Here is a 16414-nt window from a genome sequence, read left to right on the forward strand (position 1 = left end):
CTCTGCTGAGGTGGAGATCCTGGTTTGGAAGGGAGAAACCTTTCTACAGGGGACACAGTAAGCGTTCCACCATGGTCACAGGTTAGAGTTTACAGTTGAGATTATGACTAAGAACTTAAGGTTAAGATGAGAAAAGCAGGAATCTGAACTGACCAACCACTGAGACCACACAAAAACAACATCTCTGATGGCTGGATGGTGGCTAGAACCATTCCCTGTCTCACATTTAACTCTGCCTAAAGCCTTGGCAACACGTAAATCCTCCCCTCAGAGGCACTCAGACACAGTGCACTAAAACTCTTCACATCCTGGAGCTCAAATCTGAAATTAAATTCAGTTATTAAAAAAGGGAGAAAGGAAAGGAGGGACACAGGAAGGAAGGGAAACAGGGAGAGAGGAAGGAAAGTAGGATACAATTTTTTCTCCCCAGAATGGGACTGAGATTTGAATCTATAACATGATACAACTAAATAGTAACACCTTCATAAACGATGGAGAAATATCCCTAAAGATATTTTTACTTTCAGATACTGTTTTTCAGTGGAAAGTCATCAGTTAAGTATGTCAACTTCAAGGTCATGATCATTTTCACTTATAAAATCAGCATATTATTAACAGCTGTAAATAAACCAGTGTAGCATCCCTAAATCTAAATTGTACTATCCTAAGATTATGTGGAAGGGATGGAAAAAGTTCTCCAGAACTATGAGCTCCTTCAAAATCACCTAATCCCTACTTTGTAGGTTCACTGCAGTCTTATACACACCGTAATGTAACTGTGAAATCTCTCTGATCCAGGCTGTGTGATAGACCACTTCGAATTCCACCAGCACATAAGCGATCTTGTTATACTGACGGATGACAGCTTTACCTTCTGGACTTGACAAAATGTCTGAGTTTTTCTGTTTTTTTAAGGGAAAAGAAAGATTTACTTTAAAAGATTGCTTCATTTTTTTTCTATTCAAATAATGAAAGTATTTATATGTAAAATGATATCACATAATTATGCTACCAGTTTAGATTCTGCCTCAGAGTAAAGCAGACATGAGGAAGGCCATATCAGCAAGAGGCAGAAAACATTATCAGTATATAGAGGGAAGACTGGAAAAGGAAAGAAAAGGTTTAAAAAGAGAGAGGTCTCGAGCCCCACAGCCTGCCCCAGGCATTCAGAGTCTCTACCTCCTTTTCTAATCCCATCCCACTGTTCAGGACAAGATATAATTGACTGATGTTCCTTGAACCCTGACTATCAGGGCAAATTCCTAAATTCCAGCACACAAAAAAAGGTAGCCATGTATCAAAGGATAAAAATAAAATTTCTTGGCCAGGTGCAGTGGCTTATGCCTGTAATCCCAGCACTTTGGGAGGCCAAGGTGGATGGTCACGTGAGGTCAGGAGTCGGAGACCAGCCTGGCCAACATGGAGAAACCCCGTCTCTACTAAAAATACAAAAAATTAACCAAGCATGGTGGCGGGTGCCTGTAATCCCAGCTACTCCAGAGGCTGAGGCAGGAGAATTGCTTGAACCCAGGAGGCAGAGGTTGCAGTGAGCTGAGATTGTGCCACTGCACTCCAGCCTGGGCAACAAGAGCGAGACTCTGTCTCAAAATAAATATTTAAAAAATAAATAGAATTTCTTTATGTAAAAATCAAAAGATATAGGTTTTGATTCACAGGTCAAACAGGGCAATCTCTGCCCTCCCACTACAAAGTCAATCAGCAACTGAGTCCCCCGAGTAGGGACTCAAGGTTTTAATTTTTCTTAACTACTCAGAACAATGACATAAATGATGGCAGCAAAAGAGAAACAACAGCATCTTCATATTTAATAATGCTTAAATAATACAATTATTTGCAAAACTACTGTTCTGTAGTTATGTTGTTGTATATCTAGGCAAAAGACATAAGATCAAGCAAACCAACTCCACCTTGCAACTCTATCTCTTAAATAAAATTTAAGAAAATAACAAGGACAAAGAAAAGACAAACTGGCAGTTTCAGAATGCCAACAGGGCCCAAGACTGTCCTGTTTTTCAGAAATCTAATAATCTCAAGGACATAGAGAATGAATCAACTGTATTATACTTCGCTCTCAGTGGCAGTTCTTCATACAGGAATACACTCTTTGGGTTTATCTTCACCTTCATTGCGTACATATCAGTGACTTATCTGCCCATACACAGAAGTAAGCTTCCATGCTACGCCTGTACTTTATTGTGTTTTCAGATTTTTTATTTTTTAAAAGGTTTTTACAAAGTGTCCTGTGTTATTAAAAGGCATAAAGTTATAAGATTCACTGACTTTGAGACAACTGTAATTAGACTGGCTTATCTACTGAACCTGAAAGAATTGACTTTGTCTCTCTCAAGTATATTTATGCACTAAATTTTCCTTGCCTGGTAAAATAATTGGCTCTTCGTTGGCTACTTTAGTGGACACAAATAATAGAGGAGAAAATATATTTGTTATATTAAAACCACCAAAATCCACATACTAAAATTTAATTATTGGCTTACAAAGAAGTAATTGATGGGCTCACTTATCCGGCGGTAGAGCTGCCTCACCCAGAGGATTTTCCCTGCTATAGGGGGCATGTTGCGAGCAAGTGGGGGGTCATCTTTCTGAGAATGATAAAGCTGTAATTAAAAATCTGGTGTTAATGTTTGAATTCAACACAAGGGAGAAGGCAAAGTATATATGCAGCTATATATGTATACAGTAGGTAATATATATGTAAATGTACATCAGAGATAACCTGCGACTTTGAAACAATGATGTTGATCATATATGACACTTAATTTTCTCCTCACCTTTATTTCCTATTACATGTATTTTTTTTCTGCCCTTATCCCAAATTTCAAGGAGTTATTCAAAAGGAGCACATAGCTACATAATATTAATATCTGCCCTAATAGTATCTAAAGCCCATATTTCTAGAGGCAAAAATACTAACTTAAATGGGCTTTGCTATACTCACACCAGAAAACAGTGGCAATAAGACAGTTTTTTTTAACTTTTATTTTAAGTTCAGGAGTACATGTTTTTGTAAGTTTGTTATATAGGTAAACTCATGTCATGGGGATTTGTTGTACAGATTTTTTCATCACCCAGGTGTTAAGCCTAGTGTCCATTGGTGTTTTTCCTGATCCTCTCCCTCCTCCTGCCCTCCAGTAGGCCCTAGTGTCTGTTGTTCCCTTCTTTGTGTCCATGTGTACTCAACGTTTAGCTCCCACTTATACGTGAGAAAATGTGGTATTTGGTTTTCTGTTCCTGCATTAGCTGGCTTAGGATAATAGCCTCCAGCTTCCTCCATGTTCCTGAAAAGGACATGATCTCGTTCTTGTTCTGGCTGCGTAATATTCCATGGTGTATATGTACCACTTTTTCTTTATCCAGTCTACCACGATGGGCATTTGGGTTGATTCCATGTCTCTGCTATTGTGAATAGTGCTGCAGTGAACATACGCATGCGTGTGTCTTTATGACAGAACTATTTATATTCTTTTGGGTGTACTTAGTAATAACAAAAACAAGCAATGAGGAAAGGACTTCCTAATCAATAAATGATGGTGGGATAACTGGCAAGACAGTTCAGAGGAAAAAGGTGTAAATCTGGTTGTCCAGCAATATACACTGTCAAGCACCTTCCCACACAGAAGGGAGCATCAGCACTCCTTAGCAGTGAAATGATCACTCCGAAAAGCTTGACATGAGACAATGATGGCAAATACTTTCAGAATTTTTTTCTTTTTATTTTATTTATGAACATGACACTTACCTTCTTAATAGCATCAAGTTCAGCCACATAGTACTGAAGAATAAGCTCAATTGTATGGTTTATTTCCAGTTGAAGACAGGGAATCTTCAGCTTCTGAAATCTAAAAGTTATTGAAGCTGAATAATTAAAAACTAAATGGAAATATACTTAAGAATTGCTGTCATAATAAACATCCATTCACTCATTTGACATATATTCATATCAGGCCTCATGCATTGTCCTAGGATAAAGCAATGAACAAGATAGGAGGTACAGTCCTAGCTCTCCTGGAACCTACAGTTATCTTGTGGAAAAGAGACATCCGCATGAGTTACAAAAATAATTATTTAAATTACAAATGAATCAAAAATACCTATAACAGGGAGACCTAGACAAATCTGGGGATTCAAATAAGACATCCTGAGAAAATGACAAACAGATTACAAGATGAGTGAGTAGATGACTTAGCAAAGATGGAAGAGAACACATTGACTGTCCCTCTGCTAGTGATAATGCTCACATAATTCCAAATAGCCATAATCATAATTACGACTTTGTCAACCAAGTGTCACTTCCTCTCAGAGACTGAATGACACACAGGAAATACTAAAAACTGCAACATTCGGGTAATAAAACCAATGGAAACCAGCATACTACAGGTGAAAAGAGAGAGACAGAGAGAGAGAAAGAGAGCCAGAGCCCGAAGTCGCCGAGAAAATGGTACCTGCCATCTATGCAGTACTGTCACATGTCACAATCAAGTTATTTCTGTTTTGACTTTATTTACAAAGATCTTACCAGGTCTCCATCATTACAGTCATGGAATTATGCAAAGCCAGACCCAAACCCAGTTCTGCTGGCTCTCAGGGAAGAGTTCCACAAGTGTCCCTGACACGGGTCTTGACCCTTTCCTGTGCTGAAAGGGAAAGGCTTCTAGTCCAGCTCAGCCCTCTGATCTGGGATTCCCCACCCTTTGAGAGTAGTGCTGTTAGCATAGAGGGAAAAGAAGCTAAAGGAGAGAAGATTCCAGGTGCTAATACCACAAAAAATGTGGGGGACAGATAACTGGATGAGATGATGAATGTGTTATTTGAATTGGTTGTAGCAACCATTTCACTACATATATAAAAATATCATGTTGTACACCTTAAATATACACAATTTTTTTTTAAGGTGCAGGAGCCCTCAGGAAGGAAAATGGAAAGTTTTGTTATCTATTACTCTTAGATAATCTCACTTTTAGAAATTCTTTCAGCATGTAGAAGTAAACATTATTTGTTCCCTTTCCAATAATACCTATAAAATTAACCGCAAACATATTACATGGCTGGGGTCAGGGAGGGGAAACATGAAATAATTTCATTTTCTTGCCGAAAGACTTTCAGCTACCAAAAAAAAAAAAAAAATGCAATTAAAACATATCATTCTTTATTTCAAATTTTTATCAGTCTATTTAGTGATAAGTGAAAGGTTTCTGTTTGTAGGTTTTAAGGTTTATGTAGGAGAGATTTCCAACATCTTAATTTGAAATTGTATTTTCAGACTTAAAGTTATCCCACCTAGAAACTACACTGTTTGAAGTGTTATGAATACCTTTGAAGCAGCTGAAGAGCTTGCTGAGAAGATAAGATTTTCCCAAAAGTACTGTTCATAAATGCCTGTATTTGTACCTAAAATGAAATATTAATATTTAAATGATTTTTGGTGTTAAAGAGACTTTTTTAGCAACAATTAATGACTTTTCTACAGAATTAAGATAGCCTCAAGCCTCAAACACATCTACCTTCTAAGCATTGACAGCTGCATTGTCCAGTATGATGGCCTTTGGCCACTTGAAATGTCACTACTTAGAAGCAAGATGTCTGTAAATGTAAAATCATGCCAGATTTCAAAGACTTAGTACAAAAAAGAGAATGCAATATATCTCATTAATGATTTTATATTAATGACATGTTAAAATATTTAATATATTGGGTTGAATAGAGTCCTTATTAAAATTAATTTCACCTGCTTCTTTTTACTTTTATTCGTGTGGCTACTAGAAAAATTAAAGTGACATATGTGGTTTCCCTTTGCAGCTCATTATCAATTGGATATTTCTGATCTAGAGAATTTATGAAAGGAGTGAAGATCCCTTACAAGCATTTTTCTTTGGGGATATATAGAATGCCTGGTAGAGTAGTGTAATGACACTGTAGACACCAGGGCGAGCGGGTGTCATTTTCTAACACTGCTGCTCTCAGAAATCTCTGTGCTGCTATTAAGGAGGTGCAAGAAGTAGAAAATGTTCTTTCAAGAGTCCCACCACTGGCCAAGAGTGGTGATTCATGCCTGTAGTCTCAGCACTTTTGAGGCGCGAGATGGGAGGATCACTTGGGGCCAGGAGTTCAAGACCAGCCTGGGCAACATAGCAAGACCCCATTTGCTATAAAAATAAAAATAAATATTCCCACCATCCCTAGCAGTGAACTCCAAACTCCTGGTACCCCAAAGATGGAACTAAATCATTCTTTGCAAATTATTTATATGAGTAGATCATATTGGTATGGTCTACTAATATATACCACACCCATAAATCAAATATTGGAAAAAGAAGAAAAATTAAAACACTAATGCCTAAATTATTTAACTATTAAAAGGTTAATATTGCTCTAAATTTACTAAAAGCTAAAATTTGTATCTAAAAGCCTTAATAACATATAATCTTTCTTAATAAATTATAAAAATAATTTAATAGATAGCGAGTTTTTCAAAAATTTCCATTGCCATAAAGATTTAATTTTCAAAGCATTTTGGAAGCAAACTCCACCCTACCTAACCAGACAAACACTAAAAGTAATAACTAAAATATATCTTAGTATCAGAGAATCTAAGTTTCAAAAACTGAAAGGAAATCTATGCCAAAAAATGAAACGTGTTATCGTTAGAGTGGTAGAATTTTAGAATATTTCTTGGGTATTTATACTGCCCAGGTTACATATAATGTCGTTTTCAAAGAATTTTTTAAATACATGAGAAAAACATCTGATTTTCCTCACTTTCATGGCAAGGATGTCAGACTCAAAAAGTGTACAGAGTAAATTCATATCCCTGCTTGTGTCTCCAGGAAATTCTGCAGCAAAGAGGAGACCATTCACTTGGGCTAAACATAGGTTAACAGTAGTTTCAGTTAACAGTAGAGAGTAACTGAGGTCATATAGCCCAAAAGGTGAGAGAAAAACTTCTTGCAGTCTCATCTGACATGCTTTCTGACTACCCTTCATCCCTCTTGTGTTCCTTAATCTATTGCACACAGGATCTGAGTGTCTCTTCAGAGCTGCCCTTTATAACTGCAGAGAGAATGCAAGCATAAAGTATAGAGCCACAGGGAGAGTGACCCATCTTCCTAATCAGTTCTCAAATCTTTTCACACTTGATAAAGAATAACATTTACAAATTCTCTCTTGAGCTGGAAAAATGATATTGGTTCCCTGGCACAACAAGAATCGAATACAAATTTTAACATAAATTAAAAATGAGGCCGGCTCAGTGCCTCAAGCCTATAATCCCAGCAGTTTGGGAGGCTGAGGTGGGTGGATCACCTGAGGTTAGGAGTTCAAGACAAGCCTGGCCAACATGGTGAAACCCCATCTCTACTAAAATACAAAAATCAGGTGGGCACCTGTAATCCCAGTTACTTGGGATGCTGAGGCAGGAGAATCACTTGAACTCAGGAGGTGGAGGTGGCAGTGAGCCGAGATCGTTCCACTGCACCACTCCAGCCTGGGCAACAGAGTGAGACTCTGTCTCAAAAAAAAAAAGAAAGAAGTAAAAAGAAAAAAGAATCCTACCTATAAAAAGCCCTTTGGGCTTCTAGTTATTCTCTGATGTCTTTTATTGGATATCCTCATTATTCATTTAAAAAAAAAAAAACCTTTAGGGGAGTAGTTTAAAAGTTACTCACACTGCAAATATGTTTGATCAATGTGAAAGAGGCACTTAAATAGTAAATATAGAAACACTAGATGTGAATATTTACTACTGACTACTTTTTAGTTTTACTAAGTAAAAGTAGGTATAATTACTTACCTCTAAACCATTGATTTTTGTCATGAAATCTAAGAAATCTGTGTCAAATTCTGTCCTTCTTGGATCCAGAATGTCATATTGCTTTTTCTTAACCCCTTGGTATATATTTCGGAATTTTATTGCCATAATGTCTATTCCTTCTATGGTAGAATTACTCAAGGATGAATATGTTTGCACAACAGTTATCATTTCTGTAATCTTAAAAAGAGAAATGTTATTTTGTCTTTTTAAATGAGATAGTAGGAAACTTCCTACTTACTTCTTCCTGAGAAATAAGTTCTTAATGAATCATTGATATAAAACACAAACCATTAAACAGGACCTAGAATAATTTAGCTAAAACCAAACAGAGGAGATAAAACAGAAAACAAATCTCTGTCACCCGTCGTTATTACTCTTAGACTAAGACGTTATTACTCTTAGACTTAGACTAAGAGAAGACATTATTACTCTTAGAAGACTAAGACAAATTTTATTGCCACAATATCTATTCCTTCTATGGTAGAATTACTCAAGGATGAATATGTTTGCACAACAGTTATCATTTCTGTAATCTTAAAAAGAGAAATGTTATTTTTTTTTAAATGAAAGAGTAAGAAAATTCCTACTTATTTCTTCCTAAGAAATAAGTTCTTAATGAATCATTGATATAAAACACAAACCATTAAACGGGACCTAGAATAATTTAGCTAAAACCAAACAGAGGAGATAAAACAGAAAACAAATCTCTGTCACCCATCATTATTACTCTTAGACTAAGACAGAAGACATTATTACTCTTAGACTAAGTTTTATCATATCCAGAGGAAGTTCATCACCTTTTTCAGTTTAATCACCTTGTCTTTCAAGAGTAGCAGGGAACTTGATGACATAGCTTCATCCTGTGGTCTCTTGAGGATTTTCTGAAAATCATTTCCTGGATTACTGGACTCAACAGCTCTACCATTCTTTTTGGCCCTCACTATAGTTCTGATAACTAACATTAGCATATATCCATTTGTGTTCCCTCTTTGACACCTGCGTTCAGGTAAAAGACTAGACCAAGAAGCCTGAACAATGGCAGCAATCATTCCTGACCCCTGAAGAGACCTGGGAAACCCTCACAATGGACTTTATTTCAGCAACCTAACACCACTTACTTCACCAAAACAAACAAATAAAACACTACTGTTCACAGGCTACTCCTTCCTTAATCTTCATCAGTGAGTCCCCATTTTCACTTCTGCTCCAGAGAACAATCCTCAGGACTCTCCAGTGCTGACCCCTTTGTCCAATAGCGAGAAAGGGAATCAACATGTTTTCAGAGAATCTTCCAAATACCACACACATCGTCATGAAGACAACACTACAGATCCACCTACACAGCCAGCAGAATTCCCATCAATCCCTGTGTATGGCAACCCAGAAGAACTATTTTGAAAGCAACTGTTGCTCTTACTCCACTATTTCCATATACTTTCAAAAACTATTATCATCCTAGAAGCCACTCTAAACCTAAAGGAAATATGGGCCACTGGGATTTACAGCATGCTGAGCATGCTCTATATAAACACAGAAACTATCTAGGTCCCATCCTAACACATATGCTCCACTCACCTACTTTTAAGAGCAAAAGCAAACTACTGCTGGCTTGCTCTGTTATTCTAACCTGCTAAGACTGTTTCCTTTACCCCTTAACTCATTACTCTACCACCTGGCTCCAACAGCCAGAGACTAGGACAAAATTCCTGTCACTAACACGTCCTCTATTTTGTTGATGGGTTGGATGAGGGGTCATCTGAGGTAGCCATGGTGGTCAGTCCCATGCTTGCCCTTCAAACTTAGCCAGTGTATCCTGCCCCCATACCGCATAGAGGAACATAAAGCCAGTTGTGGGAATCAACCAAGACCATGCTCCTGCTAGTTAGTCCTGGCCCTGGATCTTTCAATATCTTTATCAATTTTCAATCCCTCAGTTTACCACCAATTTATAGTCTCTCCTCCAGCTCACTAACCTTGTACCCTTTCCAGTTCTTGACTTGCTGTGATCCCTCATCTCAGCGTCACCATAAGTGAAGACCGTATCTCATCTATTTGCTCCAGATCCTCAAATCTCCCCCAGCAATAACAGCTCTCCACCTTTTCTCTTCTCTCCCACAAATGTTCAGAATGAGAAGAAAACAAAACTGAAGGTAGGGCTCTTGGAAACACCAATATTCACCAAAATTTACATGGCAGGAAGAGGAAGAAGCAAAGACTATTGCACACATTTAATTCTGGCTCTTTAGGACTCAATGCACCATCAAGTCTCTACCTGCCATAAAAAGTGTGTTTCAGGCATCCTAACACTGGCACACTAGAACCTTCTTCACTTACTCCTCAAAGGACCCCAACATGTCTGTCTAACTCTGAAATCTTAGCTCTCCAACTCCAGCCTCAGCCTTGTCTGCCCATTGACTTTATCACTTGGTCATGCCGACTTTGAATCTCAGCTTTCCATAATAGGCTCTGACATAGTGCACCCTTCTGGCTCTCCTCTTCATCTATGTAAGAGTTCACAAGGGTAGTCAAACAGTGGCCCTTTCTGTACCCCATTCATCAGAGGAAGCCCAACTAGGCAGCTCAGTAACCACCTCTTGTGGGTTATGTAAAATCCTGGACACACTTCAGTGTTAAGTTTGACAGCCCCACCTTTGAGAGTCTGGACACCAATACCCACCAATTATCCAATGAAATAGATGCCAGTAGGTCAAGGGGTTCTTAGTACAGAGGAGTTGAGATAACCTAGCAATCAGGCTGCATTTCAGATAAGGCCTCTAGGGGGTGCTATCTTAGCTCTGGTCGCCAAACACTTGTGGCTTAAATTATATTCTTCAAACCAGAGGCAGGGCTTCTCCAGAGACCAGAGTGGGTGCAGCTGCAGCTGGTCATTATAGTCCACTTTCTCTAGCGTCAGAGGAATTCCTGGGCTGCTATTTCACAGATAGATGACCGTCTACTCAGCATTAGACCCTCCCCCAAAGATCTTTACCACTAACAAGGTAACCACTAAAGTTTAGTCCTGAAACTACCAATTTCAAAATAGCACCCAAGTTGGCAAGGGTTCTGGCTCCTAGAAAATAAGGGTAATTGAGACCCACCTCCAGATCTATGCTCTAGTGGAGTCAGAGCATTAAGCATCTTTGTCCTGACCAATGTGGCCTGTTTATTAATTTGACTTGTGCTAATAGCCTTCTAATTGAACATTTGCCCCCCACCAAAAAAAATCCCTACTGGCTGAGCACAGTGGCTCATGCCTATAATTCCAGCACTTTGGGAGGCCAAAGCAGGAGGATTGCTTGAGGCCAGGAGTTCAAGACCAGCTCATCAACATAGCAAGACCCCATCTCTTCCAGAAAAAAAAAAAAAAAAGTTTAATTAGCTAGGCTTGGTGGTACATGCCTGTAGTCCCAGTTACTCAGGGGGCTGAAGAGTTCAAGGCTAGAGTGAGCTATGATCATGCCACTACACACCAGCCTGAGTAATACAACAAGATCTCATCTCAATTTTTTTAATTTAAAAAATAAAAATAAAATGTTAAAAAAAACTCTATTGCTCATAAAACAGCCCCATACAACAGATTTTCAGAAACACAGGAAAACAAAATAAAAATGTGATAAATTGAACTTCATTAAAATTTAAAACTATTGTACTTCAAATGACACCATCAAGAAAGTGAAAAGATAACCCACAAATAAGAGAAAATACTTGTAAATCATATATCTGATAAGGAAGTTATACCCAGAATATATAAAGAACTCCTACAACTCAACAACAAAAAGACAAATAACTCAGTTAAATATATGCAAAGAATTTGAATAGATGTTTTTTCAAAGAAGATATACAAATGGGCAATAGCACATGAAAAGATGCTCCACATCATTAGCCATCAGGGAAATGCCAATCAAAACCTTAACGAGATGCCATTTCACACCCAGTAGTATGGCTAAATTCAAAACGACAGGTAATAACAAGTGTTGGCAAGGATGTGAAGAAATCATAAACCTCATATTTTGCTGGTTAGAATGTAAAATGATGCAGCTACTTTGATAAATAGGGTTATCATCAAAAAGTTAAACATGGAGTTGCCATATGACCTAGCAATTCTGCTGCATATATACCCAAGAGAAATGACAACATATGCCCACACAAACTCTTGCACACAAATGTTCATAGCAACATTATTCATAATAGCCAAAAAGAGGAAATAATCCTAATGTCAATCAACTGATGAGTAGAAAAATAAACTGTGATAGTATCCATGCAATGGAATATTATCCAATGATGAATGGAATGAAGTTCTGAAAAATGGTATAACATAGATGAGCTTTGAAAACATCATGCTAAGTGAAATAGCCACAAAAGACCACATATTGTGTGATTCCACTTATATAAAGTGTCCAGAATAAGCACATCTATAGAGACATAAAGTAGATCAGTGGTTGCTTAAAACTGGGGCGAGCAGAGAATGGGGTATGACTGCTAATGGGTGTAAGGTTTCTTTTAGTGGGAATGAAAATGTTCTAAAATTAGATTGTGGTAATGATTGCACAGCCCTGTGAATATACTAGAAAACACTGACTTGTACACTTTAAGTGGGTAAATAGTATAGTATATGGATTGTGTCTCAATAAAGCTGTTAAAGAAACAAATTTAAAAAAAAAAAAAAAAAAAAAAAACAGCATCAAAGAAGTATGTATGAAGGACCCCAGTCAGCAACTTGTTTCTCTTCATTACCCATACTTTCCTGTCCTGGCTGGACCAGAAAGTTACTAATAAAAATAGGTTTCCAAACATGTCTAGGAAATGCTCTTCAACCTATGTAATGTCCTGCACTACTTTTCAACAAATGATGAACAAGATTCTAAATACTAGCAGGATCCAAGGAACTGGTGAAGTTGGGGGAGGAATTTCTAGATGATATCTTTATAGACTTGTCAAAGGATGACTCCAAGAAGTCTCTGGTATGGGCTGGGCCTATATCCCCCCAAAAAAAAATCACTCCTTCCCAACCAGTCCTAATAAAGGAATCAAACCCACGTCTGTCCAGCAAAGCTGTCACCCACACAGTATTTATATATACACCACATACACTGGCTCAGAAAGAGCCATGTGCTTTTACATCCAGATATTCCACAACTACTGAGTTCTACCAGGCATTGCAGGTATTTCATCTCATACTTTTTCTCAGCCTAATATAATGGTTAAGAGCAGAGCCTTTTAAGTTCAAGTTCCATAGGTAGGTAAATTGAGGTCTTAAGAGATGTGAAAGTTGGCCATACCTTTTGTGTTACTGGCAGAAGGCAGTAACCAGGAATGAAAAAAATTAGTTATAATAAAATGCAGTGATCTGTAAGTAATATTAGATGACTCATAACAATAGTGAGACAAGAGATCAGAAACAATAATTCCCAGTGGCACAACATAAAGTACAAAAACACCAAAAAGGTGTAGTGTGGAGGAGGGTACTGTGACTGCATAATGCTTACCTTCTCCAGTCTTTTACAAAAAGCTTCAAATTTTCCAAATATATACATTTCTGAAACTTCAAAAGATTTTTCCCCTGAGGAGTCTAAAATCTGTCTCCTTGTTTTGTGAAAAGATGTCTGATATTCCTTAAACAGAAAAATGCAGTCCTATGAGAAAAGTAAAAGAAGCAGGGAAAAGAAAGTGAGACATTTGTTCAGGAATCAAAAATTCAAAAACTCTACCCTTACACAGAACTGATCAAACTGTGAAAATCTGTACAGTTTTTTTAAATTTATAATGTATTTTCATCCTCATTTCAACCTCACTTTTCTTCATCCTCTCTGTTTTCCTTTAAATCTTATCCTACATCAAAGCATACCATATGCTGTTTTGTTTTGTTTTGCTTTGTTTTTTTTGAGATGGAGTCTCAGTCTGTCACCCAGGTTGGAGTGCAGTAGCATGATCTCAGCTCATTGCAACCTCCGCCTCCCGTGTTCAAGCGATTCTCCTTCCTCAGCCTCCCCAGTAGCTGGGACTACAGACGTATGCCACCACGCCCATCTAATTTTCTGTATTTTTAGTAGAGATAGAATTTCACCATGTTGGGCAGGATGGTCTTGATCTCCTGACCTTGTGATCTGCCCACCTCGGCCTCCCAAAGTGCTGGGATTACAGGCGTGAGCCACCACACTTGGCCTACTATTTGTTTTTACATTTTCATGACTAATTAGAACTCCCAAGAGGTCCAGAAATAATCTATCAAGACACCTCTATTCAGTTTGCATCCATCTTTGAATCAGCATTCTTTATGCACAGGTATATAGAATATGAAGTTTCTGTCATACAGAGCTATCATCTGACAATCATTTTGCCAAAAGAAGATCATGAAGTCTTTGATGAGTACATTGCTGAAATCCAAATATTTGACTACAGATATACTGGTCTGGTTTGTGAATGTAATAGAATTAAAAAAGAGAATATGGTTGCTGGGTACAGTAGGAATTAACTATCGTGTCAAGCTAACATTTCCTAAACACCAAATCTTTTTTTTAATGTTAAACTTTTTTGAAACCATCAATCAATAGCCAGTCAAATGGTTCTGACTCTTCTGCCTCTCTCTTGCCCATATTAGGAGCCTTAAACATTGGGCTCACTTGGGTAATTCCCATATCAGCTGATCAGCACTTTCATTCCATTTGCAACCTTAATTACCCCTTGCCATATGTAACCTATGGATAGGTTCTGAGGATAAGCACACAGACATCTTTGGGGGCCGTTATTCTGCCCACCATAGCCACTAAATCAGAATTTCTGCAAGTGGGACCCAGAAATCTATGTTTTTTCTCCTATAGTAATTCCTATAAATCTTCACGTTTGATAATAACTGGTCTCATTCCCTCCTCTACAAAACAATTATCATTGCTCTCTTTGAGGGCCCTGATTATTTTTCACTCATTCAACAAAAATGAGTTAGCTCTGAATAACAGTTGTTCTCAGATAAGATTCTGAATAACAATTCTCATTGTTTCCTCCAACTCATCCAAAAACTATTCCTACAAAGTATGCACTGAAAGTTTTCTGAAAACATTTCAGATGTGATAAAAACATTGAACTAGAATTCAGAAAACCAAGCTTCCATTTCTAATTGAGTCAGTAAATGGCTAGTAATCTTGAGGATCTTAAAAGAATAATGAGACTACATTGCTAAATTCTATGTAAACAGTGATGGTTCCTGACAATTGGCAAATCTGGGGTAATTTCTGATTTCTATTTCCAAAAATAACAAGAGAAACTCTAGAGGGAAACATGGAATCCTGCAAGTAATAATAAAAACAACAGACATAAGAAACTCATTCAAAACAAGTTGTTTTGACTCTGGGAATGAGGGGAACAAGAATGATTAGGAAAACAGAAAGAAGATAAATAATATTCGTAAATAAGGGGACATGTTATATAGTAAGACAAATATTAGTAAGAGAAAATTATGAATATTTAGTCAATAAATTACAAATTTTAGAAAAGTTGGGGAAATTACCCAAGAATATCAACTTACAAAAACTGACTCAAGAAGAAAAAGAAAGTATAGCCAAATAGTTTTTTTAAATAAACAGGCTGGGTGTGGTGGCTTATGACTGTAATCCCAACACTTTGGGAGGTCAAGGCAGGATGATTGCTTAAGCTCAGAAGTTCGAGACCAACTGAGCAACATAGCAAAACGTTGTCTCTACAAAAATACAAAAATTACCTGGGTGTGGTGGCATGCACCTGTGGTCCCAGCTACGTAGGAGGCAGAGGTGGGAAGATCTCTTGAGCCCAGGACTTCAAGCATGCAGTGAGCTTGATCATGCTACTGCACTAGAGCCTGGGTGACAGAGTGAGACTTGGTCTCAAAACCAACAAGCAAAATAAATAAACAATAGTATATCTGCAAAGCATATATATGATAAGGAATTAATATCCAGAATATATAAAGAAATCCTACAACTTAATAATAAAAAAAAATTCAAAATGGACCTGAGTAAATATTTCTCCAGAGGTATACGAAGGGCCAATAAGCATATAAAAAAATGCTCAGCCATCACTAGCCACTAGAGAAATGAAAATCAAAACAACAATGAGACATCGCTGTACTCCATACACATTAGGATGGCTTTTATCAAAATAATAGAAAATAAAAAGTGTTGGCAAGGAAATGAAGAAATGTAAAATGGTACAGCCACTGTGGTAAACTGTTTGGCAAGAACTCAAAAAGTTGAACGCAGAACTACCATACGACCCAACAATTTCCCTTCTAGGTATACACCCAGCAGAATTGAAAGCAGGGACTCCAACAGATACTTACCCACCAGTGTTCATAGCCACATTATTCACAATAGCCAAAAGGTAGTAACAAACCAAATGTGCATCAGTAGAGGAATGGATAAAAATATATGGGCTATACAAACAATGGAATATCACTCAGCCATGAAAGGGAATGAAATTCTGATACATGCTACAACATAGATGAAAATATTACGCTAAGTGAAACAAACCAGACAAAAAAGAACAAATATTGTTTAATTCCACTTATATGAGGTACTTAGAATAGGCAAATTCATAAAG

The 16414-nt window shown here is 37.5% G+C and overlaps 1 protein-coding gene across 1 annotated transcript in view; it reads right to left on the reverse strand.

The window, feature by feature from the left end:
* Positions 1 to 16414, reverse strand: part of DNAH8 (dynein axonemal heavy chain 8) — a 338863-nt gene that overhangs the window by 264006 nt on the left and 58443 nt on the right. The window contains exons 11-16 of the mRNA XM_064360442.1: positions 13333 to 13479; positions 7826 to 8023; positions 5351 to 5427; positions 3779 to 3878; positions 2517 to 2636; positions 767 to 902 (exon numbers count right to left, since the gene is read on the reverse strand). Of these exons, the coding sequence (XP_064216512.1) occupies positions 767 to 902; positions 2517 to 2636; positions 3779 to 3878; positions 5351 to 5427; positions 7826 to 8023; positions 13333 to 13479 (778 nt within the window). The remainder of the gene's footprint in view (positions 1 to 766; positions 903 to 2516; positions 2637 to 3778; positions 3879 to 5350; positions 5428 to 7825; positions 8024 to 13332; positions 13480 to 16414) is intronic.

The sequence above is a fragment of the Aotus nancymaae genome, unplaced genomic scaffold (genome assembly GCF_030222135.1).
Source record: "Aotus nancymaae isolate 86718 unplaced genomic scaffold, 86718_ANA_hifiasm-v0.15.2.pri h1tg000040l, whole genome shotgun sequence".
Taxonomy (NCBI): domain Eukaryota; kingdom Metazoa; phylum Chordata; class Mammalia; order Primates; family Aotidae; genus Aotus; species Aotus nancymaae.